Here is a 19,127-nt window from a genome sequence, read left to right as displayed (position 1 = left end):
AAGAAAAATCCCAATTTCCCTTCCGCGCGCGGAGCTTACTGAGATACCTGCTCCCGAAAAAGAGTCAATCAGTCGCGTCCCCTTGGCCTGGCGCACCTCAGCCCGCATCATCTCACATCGCCGACTCTAGATCCAGAGCTGCGCTCCTTACGGCTACTGCGATTCTTGACCGTATGCTCGATCATGTAAGACTCAGAGCAACAGACCGATATTCTTCTTGGCCGCGATGTTCTCGTTGCTGACCCGAGCTATTCCGTCATCTAGGCCCTAGGATTCCGAGATCGCGCCGTCACTCTTTTCTCTTCAACTTCCACAATTCCCGATTGCAACTCGAACCGCAATACCTACACCGGCCGCATACTTCACTAATAGATACCCTTTTACGCTTATCTCTGCTGCGGCAATATTTGTTGACACAATGTCAACAACCCTGGGGTAAGTTACGGCGCGCAGACCGGTATTCGCAAAACCCACAAGGCTAACGATCGCAACAGCGCCTTCATCGCCGGCGGCATTGCCGCCTGCGGCGCCGTAACAGCCACACATCCCTTCGAGACTGTCAAGATTCGGTGCGTCTGAGCAACGCTCGTCGCCCCCTGCTTCCTGTCGCCGACAATGCGCTGACCAAATCTTCGACGTGTGCAGAATGCAATTGCAAGGAGAGTTGAAGGACAAGGGACACCAGCCGCACCAGTACAGAGGACCTCTCCAGGGCGTCTCGGTCATCGTGCGGAATGAGGGTGTCAAGGGCATCTACCGCGGTATCGGCTGCGCCTACATCTATCAGGTTCTGCTTAACGGCTGCCGTCTGGGTTTCTACGAACCGATGCGTGAAACCCTGACGACCCTCGTCTTCAACGACAGCAAGACCCAGAGCCTGGGCGTCAACATGGCCTGCGGCGCCGGATCCGGGATTATGGGTGCCGCGGCCGGCAGCCCTTTCTTCCTCGTCAAGACCCGGTTACAGAGCTACTCCCCCTTCATGCCCACCGGCACCCAACACAACTATCGTAATGCCTGGAACGGGATGACCACGATCTACGGCTCGGAAGGCATCCGTGGACTTTACCGTGGCGTGGGCGCGGCTATGATCAGAACAGGCTTCGGAAGCTCCGTGCAGCTGCCTACCTACTTCTTCGCCAAGCGGAGACTGGTTCGTCATTTGGGTATGGAGGAGGGCCTTCCTCTGCACCTTGCTAGCAGCACCGTCAGCGGCTTCGTTGTTTGCTGTGTGATGCACCCCCCTGGTAAGGTCCCTTTGTAGATGCCAGTCTTTTTCCCCCCCGGTTTGCATGTTAACATCCCTGGTAGACACCATCATGTCCCGTCTTTACAACCAAAACGGAAATCTCTACAAGGGCGTCTTCGACTGCCTCGCCAAGACGGTCCGCACCGAGGGATTCTTGGCCATCTACAAGGGTTTTCTGCCTCACCTGGCCAGAATCCTTCCCCACACCATCCTGACCCTCACCCTGGCAGAGCAAACCAACAAGCTGATGAGGAGGCTCGAGGACCGCATCCTGCCGACGGCCGCCCTCCAAAATCCATGATCGTCATCCGATCTTGTATTTATCGTATCAGCGTTCCTTGCATGTCTGGAGTTTAAAAGAAGTAAAACAAGCTGGGTAGGTTGGGGGGGCATATTATAGTCATGGTTCAGCTCGCCGAGGACGCATAGGGAGGGGTATAAGAAGAGATGGGGCAGTACACAAGTTGACGTCCCACGTTGTAAAGTGACGATTGAGCATGTGTCTCTATCTGATCTATCCATATATAGACCGTTCACACCCGTAACATAGACGTCCTGCAGTCTGCTTTCTCCTGTCGTCATCGGGGTCCTCTCCAATCTCGCCTTTCCACCTGGCATCTCCCTGTGCATCCATGTCCATGCCACAGACAGCACATGCGTCGCCGTCGTTCTCACGCGTAAGCTTGCCGCTCGTGCGTACCACATTGGCGACGACGGACGGATAGCTTTCCTCTACCTCTTCAAAATAACGTGCCATGACATCCTCGATGCTAAGCTCCTTGTGCGAAACAATGGTGCTGCTGGCCGGCCCGGCATCTTGGACGAGATCCTTGATAGGCGGCTTGGTCAAGCCAGCATACGTGATGACCTCCCGCCGGAAGACGTCTCGGAGAAGATAATAAACCGGAATCGTCGACGTCTCCTTGGCCTCAGCAACCTCACCCTCCGTGCTCTGCCTCGAGAACGTCGTAACAGGGACGGGACCATCGCTGACTTGCCACGGCACCGCAAACCCACGTCCCTTGGCCGTCTCCGCGAGCGTCAGCTCGGCGAGGGCGGTCGTGGTGCACCCCAGCATCAACGCGTGGCACCCGCTGTTCAGCGCCAACGACAAAAGAAGATGTCGCACCAGAAGCCTCGAGATATCTACCCGCGACGTGACGGAGGGAAGGGCCTCGAGAAGACGCTTGAGCTGCAGTGCGGGGGCCAGGTCCGTCTGCAGCGCAGGCAGAACGGACCAGTCTATCGTGTCGAGCGCAAGGGCGTCGCTCAGCGGCACGGTCTGCATCGACATGTTAGGGAACTGCTCCTTGTACTTTTCTAGTACTTGGCTTGCCCCTGAGGCTTCGGTCGAGGACGTGGGCGTATTCCCCAAGAGGTCGGTATCAATATGGACGACGTGCACCTCGTACGCGACACGTAGGTTCTTGTCCTTGAGACCCTGCAGATTCCTATCGAGAACCTGGACCAGTGAAGCCGACGAGACGCCGAAGGAGAGCCCGAGGAGATACTTTGCCTTCGCGTCGGGTGTGCTGGCTATATTTTCCTTGATATCTTTGTATGGCTGAGCGAGGCGCTTGATGACCCGCTGGGCGATGTGTTGCTCATAGCAAGTCCTGCGTGGGTAGTTAGCTTTCTGGGATGTGGACGTGGTGCTCCTGGGCAGAGAGGGAGAAACACACTCGCACAAGGGATCCTTCCTTACTGTCAGGACAGTGGGCGTCTTGCATCGCCGACAGGGACGAGGTTCGGTCTTGCTACTCATTCTCACCAAGTTGGGCCGCAGCGGTGGATGGTTGAAAGTTGGTGATTGATAATCTCAAAGGCTGTGTACGTCACTCGGGTTAAACTGGCTTATATTCATATGTCGTTGGATGCTCTCCCTCCTTCCTGTGCAGTACGAATACTTCAAGTGGGATACCGTTGATATTGTTGGTGGTTGATGATGAAAGGGTCAGGGCTCCGCTACTCAGGTTGACTCAGACTCCTTCGTTGGTGCGCTGACGATTTTTTTCGGGGCAAACTCAATTGTCTCCGTCGCCCACTGCACTTACTTAGGCAGGTAAGCAATTCTCACCATCACCACGTCCTGTCCACAAGACAACCAAAATTCCAAGCTGGCTATTTTATACGATAACTCAAAACTACTGGCCCAAACGTTTTTCTCGCTCTATTTTTCCGTGACACTGGCTGAGTCGTGCTCCTGTCGCCAGCAGCACAAACCAGCATCTAGCTGATTCATGGCGGAATCACATTGCTATACTGCTCTGCAATTGAATGATTTCCGAGGAGTTCTAATGCTCAATAAATCTGACGAGTACAAGTTTTGGAGGCGTAAGAAAACGATGGGCTTTCGTTGCCCATGCCGCTCACTGGGCAGTATACACGAGCGTATATACCCTTCACATCAATTCGCCTAGCTTGGGGAGAAGATACAGCCCAGAGGGTGACATTCGAAGAACTCGCGGTTCTTCTCCCAAGAATTCATCACCAAATCCCGTCCTTCAGAGGCTACGCCCTTGATCTGCTGTTCCGTGCCCCAGTCCTGCACAGTTGTACCGAAGCCGATTAGATGGACGCCAACATGAAGCAAAGTTCTGAAGGCAAAGTCATCGTCAACTACGCCGTAGCCCTTCAGAAAACCCTGTATCATCCAAGGTCCAGCGTCCATGTCCTTGTAGAGCTTCAACTCATAGAGCTCTGCAATCATTTGGCCCAGGTCGAGAGGGGCAACAGCCAACATGCACATCTCCCAGTCCACGACAAGAAGGCGGTTGCGTTCGCTGTCCCAAGGCTGGCACTTCAAGAGGATGCTGTAAATCTCTTGAGTAAGGATAACGAAGTCAGAAACAGACGAGACACTTACTTTCCAGTCCAAAAGTCGCCGTGTATAACCTGCAAATTTTCGTCTTTCTCCATCTCCCTCGTCGTCTTTTCAACAATAGCCGTGAAGGTATTGGCACAATTGCCGAGAATGGACGGGAACCTTTCAATGGAGCTGGGGAGGCGCTCATAGTTCACACAGTGCTTGAGCTTCTGCATCTCCTTGTTCGCCGCCGCGATTTCGCGGAACTTGCGCTGCTTCGTGGAGTTGCTCCATTCATGGAATCCCCGGAGCCACTTGCCCACGCTCTCGCCAACATCGAGACACTGCAGTTTGACCGATTCGGAAACCGGGGCCACGAAGTGTTGCAGGGCGTAGTTCTTGAGGCTCAGAGGATTCGGCTGATACTCCTGAACCTGCGTGTTCGTCACTTCGTTGAAGTAGAGCATCTTGGGCGTAGCGACGCTGGTCTTGTTACCAACGGTTGGCGGTAGCGCAGAGAGGTATTTCAAGCACGATTCCTCGATCCGCTGGCACATGTTAGACTGATCAAGGTCGGCCGGGGACATCGAGTCTTACGCATCGCGACTTGGGGAGTTTGAAATCCGGGTTTTGGGCAAGAAAGTCTTCGCCGTGCTTCACAGCCACCTCGGTAGTTCCATCGGCCAAGGGGTGTACCAGATTGACGTTGTAGTTGAAGTTCGCCGTCCCGCCACTGAGAAGACGGCCAGACTCGAAATGGAACGGCGTATCGGCCAGCTCGGCCTTGACCTCCCTCAGAATTCGGTCGGAGATGGTTTCGCCTGCCATGACTGCGGGAGCGTCGGTTTCCTGGTCAAAGCTAGAGGCCGTCGAGAAGAATGATCTGGACTATATGGAAGAAAAATGGCGTTTGAGGTGACGCTCGGGTGAACGGTAGCCGACGAGAATGTCTCAAAACCAACCTTGCTAGTAAAGTGTAAGTCTTAATCAGTGTATCGATGCGATGATCGATGTGGTTGTCTTGAAATCTACAGTTTGATCGTAGCTGAACAGGATATTTTATTCCCACAGTCGGGCGCCGGATGCGGGGCTCATATGCATGATCTTGCCGGAAAATGATATCTACAGATGACTCAGTCGGCGTGAAGTTTCACCTTCGCAACTATCCTCAACTTTCATCATCGCTCTACTACCACCAGTAAAAGACATCACATAATTGCACTATTCTGGCATCATGCGGGTCATTCAGAGAACGCTTCCGCCTGGGGTCTGAAGCATGTGTTGACAAAATGTGCGGAACACGCATTATGCCCCATGTCAGTTCGATCCGCTTACACGAACGAACAATGTGCTGGGTAGTCTTCTTCAGCCAACGACAGATTATATGAACTGCCAAGAAGGGGTGCTTGTCATTATAGAAGCGTGTAGATCACTCGTCCAGAAAACAGCTTGTTATCCAACTCGAAATCCAACCTTCCAGCTTCCCCGAATCTCCCCGACGTGAAGTGTAACCCTACAAGTCAGTCAAGTAATGAAGAATGTTTGCTTCGCGAGAATCACCTGCGGAATATTGCACATCGTCAACAAGCCCTCGAGCTATCGTTGTGGCTAGTGGATGTGACCAATCCACCGACATCCGCTACATCGAAGACATCGAATGGACCGGCTGGGCCGAGTTTCAAGGCCGCGTTTTTCGTTTGATTCGGATGATAGTACTTTGACAGACAAGCCACTAATGTGACGCTTGGCACAGGCTGCCCTGTGAGAACTGTGAGATGATGGACAAGTGAGGACAGGACCCTAGATCCGAAAGCTTGTTTGTTATTATTACCGTAGTACAATTGGGCCCTGGGCTAAGATACAGAATTGCAGTGTCGGGATGCCCAATATGTTACAGGTGTTGAATGGGTTAGTAGGATTCATATCAAAACCATTTCTGTGGCGCTCTTGGGTAGATGGGAGAGGAAGTGTTAGTACTCCTCACCAATGCCCGACAGGAAATGAAGCCATGAATCTATTTTTGGGCAGAAACAGGAAGGGGAAGCTATCACTGAAGACAGAAGTGGCATTCCAGGAGCGTCGGTAGATCGAACGATGTGTGCAACATTTAGCTCTAGTTCAAATGGTTGTCGCGGTAGCTCTAGCCTCCTGTGCTTCACGGGTAGGAATGAGCTCGACTTGAGAGGGCAGCAAGAACATCTGCGTTTAGCAACTCTCGAGGTGAGCTGAATGCCAATAGTACACAAACGATTGTGCCGACCAAGTAATAGTCCAGCCACAAAAACATGAGAGATCAACAGCCAGCCACCGGGCCGCACCGGGCTTCCGCACTAGCGGATACCAGATCCTGATCGGACTGGGATTAGGTGCCGTGGAAGAACAGTTCGCAGTCATGGCGAGTGAGCTCATTTGACTCCCGGGCACCTCACCGCTCTTTCAAGATCCAGAGACATGCTCTTTATCGCGAACAAGAGACCCGAAAATGGATCGTTTCGATGGAGGAGCATGCCGGGAAGCGCTTCTGCTCTGCGGTGGGGGGCGGGTAAGCAGGGGAGGGCGGGAAGTTACAATGGTTGGTCCTCGGAGACGCTCTCACACACTATTTCGGTCTTGGCAATAGGATCGGGATTGCTGTGCGCAAATGGAACAGACAGAGACTATCGAGGCTGGAACATGACGTCGAACGCAGGGTGGAGATGAGCCTCACGTGCTCGGATGGACTGTAAAGAAAAGGAGGAAGAGGGCCGTCGTGAGAACAAAGGAGTTGGTCGAGTAGACCATGGAAACGTACGATGCCTAAGCACGCGCTCGGCCAGTAGGTTCAGGCCAAGTCAGGGCGCTTATACGCGATGACGCGCCCAGGTTTCAATGCATTTCGACGTGAGGAAGAGAATGTTGTATGGAAAGTGAGTGATGCTGACTCTGGGGTGCCAATTGGTCCAGTTTGTGTGTCTTCCACTGACGTTCCTGTGCGTGGTTTCCCAGGCACGTAATGTTGATAAAGTTCAAAGGGCCGAGAAAAAGCATGGATAAGAACGGGGAGACAAGCGACATGTTCGGACCGTCATAGACAATGCGGCTCCTACGAAAACAAAACAGACATATAGAGACCTTTTGCATAACTGTGGCACGAGGACAGAGAAACAAGATGGGATGAGGAATACTGTATTTGGAACAGTGCGGGCCCGAAGTGTGGCCCGCCGAAACAATACCCAAGGACCATGAACCAAAGTGCCAACAGTGCCAGCGCAGTGGGTTGTTTGAACTTTGGAAAAATGGCTGGATATGGCCAGGATCACAATGGGGAAGGAGTCGCATCCCAACCACTTGATCAAACAGCTCTGGGGGTGAAACGGGGCGGTGCTGCTTGTTCAGAGCTTCGCCCATTGATCCGCTGCTGGAGATACCTACCTACCTAGGCGGGGTACCTATGGTAGGTATCTATACAGTGCTCCAAACCACGTAGTCGTACGTGCTTTTCTTTTTCAGTCCAAGTACCCGCAAATCTGACAGTTCTGCAGTTCAACCGATGTGAAGTATCTGTTCTCATGCTAAACTCAAGCTTAGAATCCAAATGAACGAGTACCAAGACAACGAGCGAGCATCGATCGAATCGTTTCCAAACGTCAGATGCATCGGCGACCATGTCTTCCAACCACCTCTTCCCCGTCTCCCAAGCCTGTCATCCTAAGACAGGTTTCCTCTGTATCCATTTTTCTCCGTCTTCTTTTTTCTTCTCCTTTTTTTTTTGGGACTCGCTCGCTGTCCACCACTCATGTTCGAGTCGGTGAGCCGACCTGAGCCTGGACGGGCTTCTGGTCACGGCCCAGACTTCCCGCAACCCCCTCACCGGGCTCCACCAGGCACTTTCCGCACAAGAGGTGTGGCGGCAGGGGTTCTTCAAGAGCACTGTTGTATGTATCCGTTGGTAAATAAGAACGGAGAGGTGCAAGAAAGCGATATGGATGCACTCACTCACATGGCCCAAGTACATATGAGTGAGGATAGTGAGGTTGACATATTCGCACAGAGTGCATTGAGATGAGAGGCCCACGGCACACGCACGAATGGAGACTGAGACCAGCCCCTGGGCCCATCGTCATCTCATCAACTTATGCCAACGCCACGGCATTGCATTGAATGAGAAAAGGCCCCACGTCCTAATTTTGTCATCTCCACGCCCATTCGTCGGGCCCTTCAGATGGCGCCTCTCAAAATTGATACCTCTAGCAGCAAGCATTGTTGAGAGGTGGGTGATTTGAACCTGCTATTTGCCTGCGACATCGCTGTGCCGATCAGCGTCCCCCTCAAAGCTTAACTCAGGCACCACCATTATGATCACAATACGTAGTAGTACTACGGTACTCCCTCTACCTAATGTTAGATGTACCTCTTTGCCAAAGTTCCCGCAAGAAATCCAATCACCTCTAGACTTTTGCTGGTGCCTGGTCACCCCCCATTGGATCACTTCTGTATCGTCACTCTCGCTGTTGCTTGTCCCTCACTGTTCGTCAGTCACTTTCCCCCCTTTGCACTTACTTGCTCCCGCAACATCCGCCCTTTCCTCGGCCTCCCCCCCTGCTCGAGCCTCAAATCCTCGACCAAGGACCAAGAACCAAGAACCAAGAACCAAATTGCCTGGTTGCAGGTTCCCCGAGACTCCAACCCACCTTCTTGGCTTATCATTCTCACACCTCTCTAGCCCAGAAGAGACGCATCTCATTCCGGCATTCGGATCTCGTCGCTTCTACCACCTTGCGTCTAGCTTCCTCTCCGCCGGACCACCACTCGTTTTTTCTGGCGTTAGTTTTTTTTATGGTTTCTAACTGCACCGCACCCACACCCGAACACTCTCACCGCATCTTAGATTATTACATACCTGACCTCCCATACCGCTCTGTTCCATCCCCGAGGCACCCAGAACTTTCGCCTTTTCCCTCTTGCCTTCAGGCACTCCTGCCTGCCCTCTTAGACTTGAGATTCGTCTCCTTTTCTTGGCAACCCTGGTCTCATTCAACACTCTCAAATACCCGACATCTGGTCATCGCACATATATACAAGACATCCGTGCGAAAAGGAGCAGGTGTCACAGAAGCTTCTCTCTCTCTCTCACTCTCTGGCTCTGCCCCTTTTCTCACAGCTACGCACAAACACCGCGCGCTACCTGTCTCATTCCGCCTTGCACATTCGTTTCCCCGTTTCCACGTGTGTCCAAACACACTTCTTTCGCTCTCTTTATTTAGCTTCTCGCAGGGGCAGCAGCATAAACACGCCCCCGGTCAGGCCCAGCAGCACTGCAACAATCCACGGGCAAGGGCACGATAATAAAGCCACCACCAGCACGCGGCTTCCACTCGCTATATCCACCTCCAGCCACCTCGACTTCTGCCTCATCTGGCATCCCACCGTGCATTGTGGAAATCCCTCTTTTCTGTATCAACTCTGTACCCGTTTCGATATACCGGGGACCTTGACACCTGGGACATTTTCAGTTGCTCCCTCACCCACCGCCGCCGCCGCAGTTTCTTCATCATCTTCCGTTTTTGGCAACGTCTATCTCTGCCCGCTCTGTCCGTCGTCCCTTCGCTGACCTGGAGGATCTTCGAATGGGAATCCCATTGATACGCGACTGCATGCAACTCCTACTCCACTTACACCCACGACGACCCGACGCAAATTGACGTCCATCTTCATCATGACGATGGCTCAGTCGCAGATCCAGCTGTCTACGCCGCATTCGACACCAGACCTGGGTGTAACTGTTCCGCCGGTATCAATTTGCCTCCCCAACGATGCCAATGCTCGACTGCGAAGCCGTCTAGCTCTGGATACCTACTCGTCGCCCGTCAACCAGAATGGCAGCTTTGAATTCGACCGCGTCGTGAAGAGCGGCTACCTGCAGAAGCGCACGCAAAAGACGAAGGTTTGTCTGACCTCCATCCATGCCTTGCGCCTGGCACTGTCACTGACCGGCTGGATAGGCTTGGAAATCAATCTACCTCGTCCTCAGACCTAATGCGCTTTCCATCTACCGATCTGACAAGGAGGACAAGCTGCGACACAAGCTGTACTTGGCCGATTTGACGGCCGTCGCTCTGCTCAAGGACCCAAAAAACAAGAGAAAGAATGTGTTCGGGCTGTTCTCGCCGGCGAGGAACTACCATTTTCAGGCCAGCAGCAGTCACGATGCCGAAGAATGGGTTGAGTTGATTAGGAACCATGCCCGGATCGAGGAGGAACATGAGGAGCTGCTACTCGCAAGCCCAACGGGACGGCGCCAGTCGTATATGGCTGTCAGCGGCTCTGGCCAAACCGGGGAGACGACGAAAGCCGAGAGATTGGCATCAAGCTCCCCAGAGCCGCTAGAACCCCCGGTGCCACTCTTCGTCGGCTCAACCCATCGCCGCCCATCCCAGATGGCGGACACCGCTGGCTATTCGGGCAATGAACTCGCGTCGCATTCTGACTTCTCCGACAACGACATACAGCGGATACAGGGAATGTCAATCGAGAACTTGGCTGTCCAGTCCCCATGCGAGGGCTCGCAGGATCGGCCTGGCCTTGGACGCAATGCGAGCCAGGTCAGCGGCCTGAACGTCGAGCAAGACCCGGATCGTGTCATCTGGCAGGGCTGGCTCTGGTTCCTCAAGAGCAAGGGCGGCGTGAAACAATGGAAGAATTTATGGGGTGTCCTCAGACCGCGGAACTTCATCCTTTACAGGGACGAGTCTGAGTACACTGCGCAGTTCATCAGACCCATGTCGGCCATTGTGAACGTGGTAGACATCGATCCCGTCAGCAAGACCAAGAAGCACTGTCTCCAACTCATCACGGAAGAAAAAAGTTACCGATTCTGTGCTCACGACGAAGAGTCGCTTATCCACTGCCTCGGCGCATTCAAGAGCTTATTTGCCAAGCGACGAGAGCTCGAAACGCGGGGTCCTACTGGAGGAAACCAGTCCACATCTGCAGTATGAGAGGCTGCATATACTTGGCAACCCATGAAGTTCCTTTTTCTTCTTTTTCTGTTTCTTCAGCGGGAGTCTTTGCCGTAATCCCTTTTCTCTTTTGTTTACGACACATGATACAACGATACACACATGGGACTCGACAGAGCCCAGGAGACACACTAGCTAGTAGGGAGTCATACAGCTTTCGCCATGCTGACGAAGGGCTCTGTATCCGGTGCAATCCTTGGAGAACACATGAACGGGACAGACTGGGGAGTGCCTAGCCGGTCAACTGTTTGTTCTGAGATGGCAGTATATCCTAATGTGGTATTGTGGCAGACCGGGGCTGCCGACATCACTCCACGGGGGTGGATTACGATTAATGATGAATATGAATCAATATTTGATAACAACATACATCCCATAATTTCCGTGAGCATCATGTGGACTGAGTCTCTGGCGTTGACCAGCCAAGAAAGTTCTCAGTCATGGTTTGGCCGAGTGCCAAGAACGCGACGAAATGATCACAATTTCTGATTGTCGGCCAGTGTATGATTCTGCCGTGGGTATCTGGGTCCAACCCTCATTGAGCCAGAGGCAGCAGATGTTGTTGAAATCGACAATAGTCCCGATTGGATCTGCCAACGGCATCAATAGAGACACGTTTGTCTTCAAGATGCGGTGCGAGAGTTCTCCCGAGAAGGGGGACGGAAGAAAGAAGCACTCACTGGCGCTATCACTGCACTGGACATCGTGGTGAACGTAGACTGTGGCGAATGACAGAGGCGTATGGCTCTGGCCCCACAATGCCAGCTCGGTCGGGTGACGTGGGTCCCTCTTCGGACGGTCCTATCGCGTGGCGTCCCGGCCACACCAACCTCACCCCCTTCACCGTTAGGGGGTCAGGACGTCGGGACGCCACCACATCCCCAGACCCTCGCCGGGGCGTAGCTCTTTATTCCCAAGTTCATGCCGTCTCTGCCCATTAACACCCAATCGCACGCCAGAAGGACCATGTGGTCCAGAAAGGGGCCTGACGGACCCATGCCGCGGCGGCATGCTTTCTCGTCTTCCTGTTCGCCGCGATGTAGCGTTCATCGAGTTGAAGCGTGTACTATTCGTGTCGAGGTAGAGTAAAGGGGCGTCTTGGGCTTTTCATGGACGGAATACGACCCTGTCCGGCCATGCTGGCGGCCGAATCAGCGTTCTTCATCCGATATTTATACATGTCCTTGACGAGTCTTGACAGGCCGGGTCGTGCCTCCATGTGAACGAAACGAAACATGGCGGGACTGTGGCGGCGGCCTCGAAGGCGATGCTGTCGCTCCCCTCGTTTCCGCTTGGCCGACCACCTCGAGCGAGGTAAGATGAGTGGAGGAGGCCTCGACCGGTCAATGTAGGGTCGCGTGCTATCCTCGACACGAGTGGTTCAAGTGACCATGCCCCGTTAGAGTCCCATCACCCTTCGTGTCCACGCACCGTGGCCATTTTTGAAGGTTGTACGTGCTGGAACACATCTTGTGTATCATTTCACTTGTCTCTCAAGGCCCTCAGCTGCCCAACACGACGGTCCTCGTGGGGTTTGGTTGGCTTACCCACTCCCCCGGACTCACCCCGTCACCAGTGTTTGACGTCGCGATATGATTGATGACTGACTGGTTTCCTCTCGCGAACCCTACTTCACTCGCTTTGTTCTGCTCTCTCTTTCTTACAGGCACACGGCTTGTTCGCTTTCCGCTACCCGGGTTGACAACACCTCCGGAGCCTAGAGGATGACCTAGTCTGCGTATACCAGGATAGAATAGGATCTAGGGAACCCATAGTCAGACAACCTGTCGGACCCCAACCATACTGTAACAACCCTCGCTCAAATCGACCATCTCATCAAACTGCCGCCATGAGGTTCATCCATAGCCTCTCGGCCATGGGCCTCCTCTTCCTCCCCGTACTCGCCCAGAGGCCCCAGCTGCCGTTGTTCTCGACCTCCCGATGGATCACAGACTCCTCCAACAAGCGTGTCAAGCTCCGCTGTATCAACTGGGCCGGCCATATGGAAGTCAATCTCCCGGAGGGCCTACACAAGCAGTCCGTCGAGTACATCGCCGACTGGATCAAGCAGGAGGGCTTCAACTGCGTCCGCCTCACTTTCTCGACCGACCACGCGCTGAACCCAGGGATCAAGGTCCGCGACTCCTTCGCCAATGGCGCCAAGGCTGCCGGCGTCTCGGAGGCGGATCTTTTGCGGCTGTACGACATGGCCGTGGTTCGCAACCCGTTCCTGGCGGATCCCAACGTCACCCAGCGTGATGTCTTCTCGAGAGTCATCGACGTCCTCTGGGACAGAGGCGTCATGACCGTCCTCGACAACCACGTTAGCAGGGCCTCGTGGTGCTGCAACCTCGACGACGGTAACGGGTGGTGGAAGGACGCGCGCTTCTACTGGGCCGCCAACTCACGCTTCTTTGACACGGGCGACTGGCTCGCGGGCCTGCAGCAGGTCTCCTTCTGGGCCAGAACCAGACCCGGCGTCGCCGCCATCTCGCTCAGGAACGAGCTCCGCGCAACGTGGACGCAGATTCCCTTTGCGGCGGACCAGTGGTACGGCTACATCGCGCGGGGCGCAAAGGCCGTTCATGAGGCCAACCCGGACGTGCTCGTCGTCATCGGCGGGCTCAACTCGGCCACGGACTTCACGCCTCTCCGGACGCGGAGTCTGGACACCGCCGCGTGGCGGGGGAAGAACGTGTGGGAGGCGCACAGCTACAGCTTCACGGTCACGACGCCCAATTTTGGCGACTGCGGTGTCGAGAGGGCACAGTACGGCGCGCTGTTCGGGTTCGTGCTGGAACAGGGCAAGGGGTACACGGGCCCGCTGTTCATGTCCGAGTTTGGCGTCGCCATGTCGGGCGGGCCGGAGAACGGGCTATCGGCCGAGGAGCACGCGTATCTTACGTGCTTGGTCGGATATCTTGAGGAGAATGACGCGGACTGGGCTCTGTGGGCGATCCAGGGAACCTATTACGTTCGGAACAAGGTTGTCAATTTCGACGAGACGTGGGGGGCCATGGATCGCGAGTGGAGGGGGTGGAGGAATCCGGCGTTCAAAAGCATGCTGGGAAATATCTTTGCCGTCACCCAGGGACCGTAGAGCAGTCCTTCCGAGGGCGAGGATGTGGGATCGCTCGGGTCATTGGTGCCTGGAGCCCAGTGGATGTATGTAGACAATGCCCTTGATGTAGCTCTTGTACGCAAAGTCGACGTACGTATATATTTATACCAGTATCTCTTCGCGCGTCGAGACAAGCGTAGTGGGTGGACACCCGTTCCCGCTTACAATTAAAACACATACTATTGATACCAGCTTGGAACGGAACGCGAATGAACCTCACTCCCCGGTCGGTTGGTGAGTGACGAAGTGTTGTATTTTGTGGTAAGTAGTATGAGAGCGACATGGTCAATGTAGGTCATCTCTGATTATCTCCACATCAGGGGGAATGGAGTGTAAAATCCGGGGTATCAAGCATCTCTACCAATTCCTTACGTGGCTATGTGTGATTCGATCTCTCTGAGGGCCGGCGTGCACCCACGTTCCACTCCTGGGCTATGACACTAAGATGCCTCCGGAGTTCCTTTGGTCTCACCAGCCTCTTCGGTCTGTGTTACTTCCATAGGCTCCGTGGATTCCGCAATCACTTCGTTCTCCTTACTTTCCTGCGGTTCTTGGGCTTCCTGCGACGCCTGCGGTGCCTGTGAAGCCTGTAGTTCCTCGCTCGCCACATCAACCATGGTCTCATCTGCTTCCTCCATCGTCTCGTCTTCCAGCTTGCCATTTGTGAGTGTCGCCTCGGAAGTGCCGTATACGTGTCCCTCAAAAGCCTTGAAGGTAGCATCCAGCTCTTGATTGGTAAGAAGTACATCGAATTCCTCTTTCAGCTTCGAATCGGCCTCAAAATAAGGAGCTGCTTGGGCGAGAGCCTCCTGCACGGCATCGTCGTCCTTCTCTGCCTTCCTGAGACGCTCCTCCAGTATGTCGAGACTCGGTGGCAAAACGAGGATGGTTCGTGCCGAATAGCCAAGTTCCCGTGCTTGTTGAATAGCCTGTACCCTTGTCAGTTGCAGACCAGTCACGGAAACTCAAGTAAGTCTTACCTCGCCGTCCATATACATGATTGGGACCTTCCCACCCTCGACAGCCGCCTCCACGGCCTTGCGACTCGTGCCGTAGTCTACCTTGTCGATAGTCGTGAATTCCAACAACGCATCGCCGTCCCTCAACATATTGAAAGCTTGCGGTTCGACGAAATAGAAGTCCTTGCCCTCGACTTCACCCTCTTGCGGCTTTCTTGTGGTATGCCGAGGCACACGCGTGAACGCGCCTGGACGCCGCTCTGCGAGAAGACCGAATATAGTCGCTTTGCCGGCCCCGGGCGGTCCTGATATGATGATTGGCCGCTTGTCCTCGGGGACATTGTCATTGTTTACCTCTTCCTCCGCAGCAGCCTCACCTTCGTCAACATCAACCGGCTCTTCAAACACGGCGTCGATCTTTTCTGGGTCGTCTATCTTGTCAAAGAGGGCCAACCTTGATTTGCTCGCTATCCGGAGGGCTCGCCAACTTTTGCTGGCTTTGCTCTCAATCGCGGCGGTCTTGGTTTGGTTGGTTGTCGGCATATCAATCTCGAAGTCGTCATCCGCAATCTTCCGTTTAAAGATTTCAAGCTCTGGCAGACTGTATCTTTCCTCGGCCTTGAGCTTCTGCATCGCAGTTTCGTCACCGCCGTCTTCCAAGAAGCCAAGTGGCAGTGAGCCCATCGGCATGGCCCTCAGACGCTTCTTCGTTGTCGTACGTTGAGCAACCTTTTTGGCCTCGACGAACAAATCAGGAGACACTGCCGGCAACTCGATCGACGGACAGTTCTCGGATTTCCAACGGATCCAATTCTTGTCCCTGGCGAGGACCGTCTCAACCATGCGGCTGAAGTACGGGCCATCGACGCCATGCTTGAGGTATTTATCAACAATCGTCCTTTTCATCTCCGAAGCCCACTTGGTCTTATCATCTGTTAGCCTCGCTGTTTGTAACCCAGCAGATTCGAAGTGATTACATACGTCTTCTTCGCTCAGAACCTGGCCAAGGTAGATGACCGATTTGTTCTGGGCATTGCCAGCCAGTTTTTCTTTCGTCTTGTTTGATAAAGAGAGAAGGAAGTCCATGATGATCAAGGCTTGAACAAGTATGTGTCTGCGGAAGGAAATGTCGCTCATCTACGAAAAAGAAAAAAAAAGTAAGCGTCGAAGCCAGTTTGTGGAGCGTGGCATTACCTACTTCAAGCTCAAAGAGATCCCGGCTGGTGAGGTATTTGGGATTGTAGGAATTTGCCAGGTCACTTCCTTCCACATCGTCTCGTTTCCTCTTTAGACCTCTCTGTGCCTCATCAACTGCTTTGGGTGGTCTCTGACCTTGTTCGTTCTGTATGGCCCGGAAAGAAGTCATGGTTGCTTCAAGCCCACGTTTGAAGTTCGCCAAGTGGGAAGGATCGAATAGCTTCTTGGGCTGACTAAAAGTCTCCTGGAGTGACCAAAACTGAGGATACAGTGCATCAGGGTTAAGCGGTTGATCAGGCTGTGTCGGTTGCTTCGCATCGAATGAAACGGCCTTTGCCTGAGACTTCACTTCGCCGTCTTTGACACCATTCTGGCTGTCTATATCCATCTGCTCTGTCGATTCGTCTGTCTTGACGCCTGTGTCGTCGAATACGGTGACGTTCTCGACGTGGTATTCTCCTCGCAAGTTGACAGAGCTCTTGTCACCCAAGGGAAAGCTCTGAAACATGAAGATGAAAACCCGACCGCAAAACGCCGTATCCTCAGCACGAGACAGGCGTCGCAGCAGTTCGTTACAACTGCGCAGAATGACCAACTGCTTTTGCTTAAAGTGCTTAACGGTTATTCTTTCGCGTCTTGATTCGAGGAAATCGAAAATCTTGCGGCATCCAGCGATTGTCTGGCTGTCTAAGAGCTCTTCCACCAGCCAAAAAAGGAGGGCCGGGTCGCACTTTTCGTCATCGGAGAGGATGGTGAGGAGGTCGAACAGGTTCCAGACCTTGACGAAATCCGGGGACTCGATGGATGTGGTGGCCTAAAGGTGCGGGTTGATCATCAGTTGGAGGATTGTCCACGATCCGATCGGTGATTTCGACGTACAATCAAGTTGCTGAACATGTTCCGCACTGCAGTCTCAATGGTTGCAAACTGCTGAGCCTTGTTCTGTGTCGCGATTTCGGTTCCATTTTGCTGCTCTGGTGTCGTGAGAACGCGTGCAAGTTGATCGTCCAGATCGCCGAAGTCTATCTTCTGTAATGCGGGCTCGATCGTGGGGGTAGATTTGACTTCCATTGAGCGAGCCAAGAGGTCGTCGAGCAGCTCGGCAAACGCGATTACCCCAGGCATCTGATGCCGATCGGATGTGACAGCGGCCGGCATCTTGCGATTTCTTGAAGTTGTTGCGCCTGGGCAGGTGGAAGCGAAACGGGTGTAGCCCAATATGCCATGAGCCGAGTGATTTTGGGAGTTGACACTTCGAGTGTGCTTCGGAATTCAGAAGTCGAGGGGTTTGATTGTCAGGGTCGTGATGTTAGCGATGCGCAAGGCTGGAGGTTTGTTCAGCCTGCTCAAGCTGCAGTTGAATCAAATAAGGTACGTATCGCAGCAAACACGAAATCGAAAACGGTTCCAGGTCCAGTGGATCTACCACCTGCGGTAGGGGGCACTGAGCTATAGTAAGCATTTCGAAGTCCCTGTAAGTCATCCCATAGTGGCGCACCACCGCTGTTTGCTTAGCAGCCACTACCGCTAAGTACCTCCCTATCCAAGCTAAGGTCCAGCCAGAAGTTACCTCAGCAAGCCAACACTGGGGGAACGACCGCGTCGCTGTCGCGCAGAGGCGTGGAAACAGGACTGTGTGAATTGCCCGATTTGCAAGGCTGAAATTTTTGAGCTTGCAGCATTTCGTCACTGTCAACAATTGCGCGCCTGCGCACCAAGCCCAGCGAAACAAATCGACACCCACCCGCATTTTTACCTACCCGGTATGCGACCGCGAACACCGGCGCCATATACTGTCCCAAACTAGAGTGCCCAGCATGCCCACGGCCAAGAGGCAGAAGAAGAGCGGCGATGCTCAGTCTGCGCCGTCAACTCGATCCCAAACGAAGGCCACAAGCGACCGCCCGACAGTTGCCGATATCGAGGGGGAGAGCGCATTTGCTCAACTGGCAAAGAAGCACTGGCTCAAGACAACCAAAAGCAAAAGGGCAGTCAAGGTCAAAGTGAAGAATGACGTTCTCAAGCACGAGATTTGGGACGTCTTAGAGCGCGATGGATTCCCATATAAGTCTATCTTGACCTTGGAAAGTTTGCAAACCCTGGAAAGGTATGATCGTTCCATTCGGAACTCTGGCACTTTGCTGACTAGGACGGTCCCGCAGCTATCTTTGGCCTGGCTATACGGACGACTCTTCCAACCATCACGTCTTGCTGGTGGTACTACTTGTGAATGCGAAACGGCGCGAGCAACTCGAGGCATGGAGCATATTCGAGGACCGCCCTGACGAATTTTCGAGCCTGTTTCGCCGAGTTTTGTCCATGACGCTCGACCCAACGCTGTCGCCCACGATCCGGACACACCTGCTGTCCTTCCTGATATCAGCCTTCCAAAGCCTGGACTGTGCGATTGTGAGGAAGGAATGTGCGCCGTTGGTCTCCATTGCCATATGGCACAGTCTTTCAACAGAGGAATTGCGTGAGGAGAAACTTGAACAGAACACGCATGTGAAAAAGGCATGGCGAGCTGCTGGAAAGAGGTACGATGCTGCCGACGATGCTACGAAAGCGAAGCTGCGGTTTGACCGATCATGGTTGTACACCTTGGTCCTACATTTCCTCAAATTGATTTACACGCAAAACGCAAAGCCAGGTAAGGAGGACCCCAGCGTTTCGCGCCGACATTTACTGATTCGAATCAGACCAAGTTCTCTATTGCGAGCGCCTCGTTGAGTTCTTGACGGACCTGCAGAGCCAACTCCCGACTCGAAGATACGTTAACACTCTTCTGCACGATCTT

At 53.7% G+C, this 19,127-nt stretch overlaps 6 protein-coding genes across 6 annotated transcripts; 3 read left to right on the top strand and 3 right to left on the bottom strand.

Moving 5' to 3' along the window:
- Window positions 1–418: 418 nt before the first annotated feature.
- CH63R_02544 (Mitochondrial oxaloacetate transporter) lies at window positions 419–1,550 on the top strand (the record flags this gene model as incomplete). Its single annotated transcript, XM_018297519.1, has 4 exons — window positions 419–435; window positions 495–569; window positions 646–1,247; window positions 1,312–1,550. The coding sequence occupies 4 exons, from the start codon at window positions 419–421 to the stop codon at window positions 1,548–1,550; spliced, it is 933 nt and encodes a 310-aa protein (XP_018162335.1).
- Window positions 1,551–1,763: 213 nt separating this feature from the next.
- CH63R_02543 (Cytoplasmic tRNA 2-thiolation protein 2) lies at window positions 1,764–3,014 on the bottom strand (the record flags this gene model as incomplete). The annotated part of the gene is made up of 2 exons (XM_018297518.1): window positions 1,764–2,865; window positions 2,932–3,014. 2 exons carry the CDS (start codon window positions 3,012–3,014, stop codon window positions 1,764–1,766), a joined length of 1,185 nt encoding a protein of 394 aa, XP_018162334.1.
- A 651-nt stretch (window positions 3,015–3,665) lies between these two features.
- On the bottom strand, window positions 3,666–4,883 carry CH63R_02542 (Phosphotransferase; the record flags this gene model as incomplete). Its single annotated transcript, XM_018297517.1, has 3 exons — window positions 3,666–4,062; window positions 4,116–4,603; window positions 4,653–4,883. The coding sequence occupies 3 exons, from the start codon at window positions 4,881–4,883 to the stop codon at window positions 3,666–3,668; spliced, it is 1,116 nt and encodes a 371-aa protein (XP_018162333.1).
- Window positions 4,884–9,750: 4,867 nt separating this feature from the next.
- On the top strand, window positions 9,751–11,032 carry CH63R_02541 (PH domain-containing protein; the record flags this gene model as incomplete). Its single annotated transcript, XM_018297516.1, has 2 exons — window positions 9,751–9,978; window positions 10,037–11,032. 2 exons carry the CDS (start codon window positions 9,751–9,753, stop codon window positions 11,030–11,032), a joined length of 1,224 nt encoding a protein of 407 aa, XP_018162332.1.
- A 1,870-nt stretch (window positions 11,033–12,902) lies between these two features.
- On the top strand, window positions 12,903–14,153 carry CH63R_02540 (Cellulase; the record flags this gene model as incomplete). The annotated part of the gene is made up of 1 exon (XM_018297515.1): window positions 12,903–14,153. The coding sequence occupies one exon, from the start codon at window positions 12,903–12,905 to the stop codon at window positions 14,151–14,153; it is 1,251 nt and encodes a 416-aa protein (XP_018162331.1).
- A 461-nt stretch (window positions 14,154–14,614) lies between these two features.
- Window positions 14,615–17,488, bottom strand: CH63R_02539 (guanylate kinase; the record flags this gene model as incomplete). The annotated part of the gene is made up of 4 exons (XM_018297514.1): window positions 14,615–15,103; window positions 15,155–16,270; window positions 16,332–17,144; window positions 17,210–17,488. The coding sequence occupies 4 exons, from the start codon at window positions 17,486–17,488 to the stop codon at window positions 14,615–14,617; spliced, it is 2,697 nt and encodes an 898-aa protein (XP_018162330.1).
- Between the last annotated feature and the right edge of the window lie 1,639 nt (window positions 17,489–19,127).

Source organism: Colletotrichum higginsianum, chromosome 2, assembly GCF_001672515.1.
Source record: "Colletotrichum higginsianum IMI 349063 chromosome 2, whole genome shotgun sequence".
Taxonomy (NCBI): domain Eukaryota; kingdom Fungi; phylum Ascomycota; class Sordariomycetes; order Glomerellales; family Glomerellaceae; genus Colletotrichum; species Colletotrichum higginsianum.
Note: the sequence above shows the minus strand (reverse complement) of the source record. Positions and strands in the feature narration are given on the sequence as shown.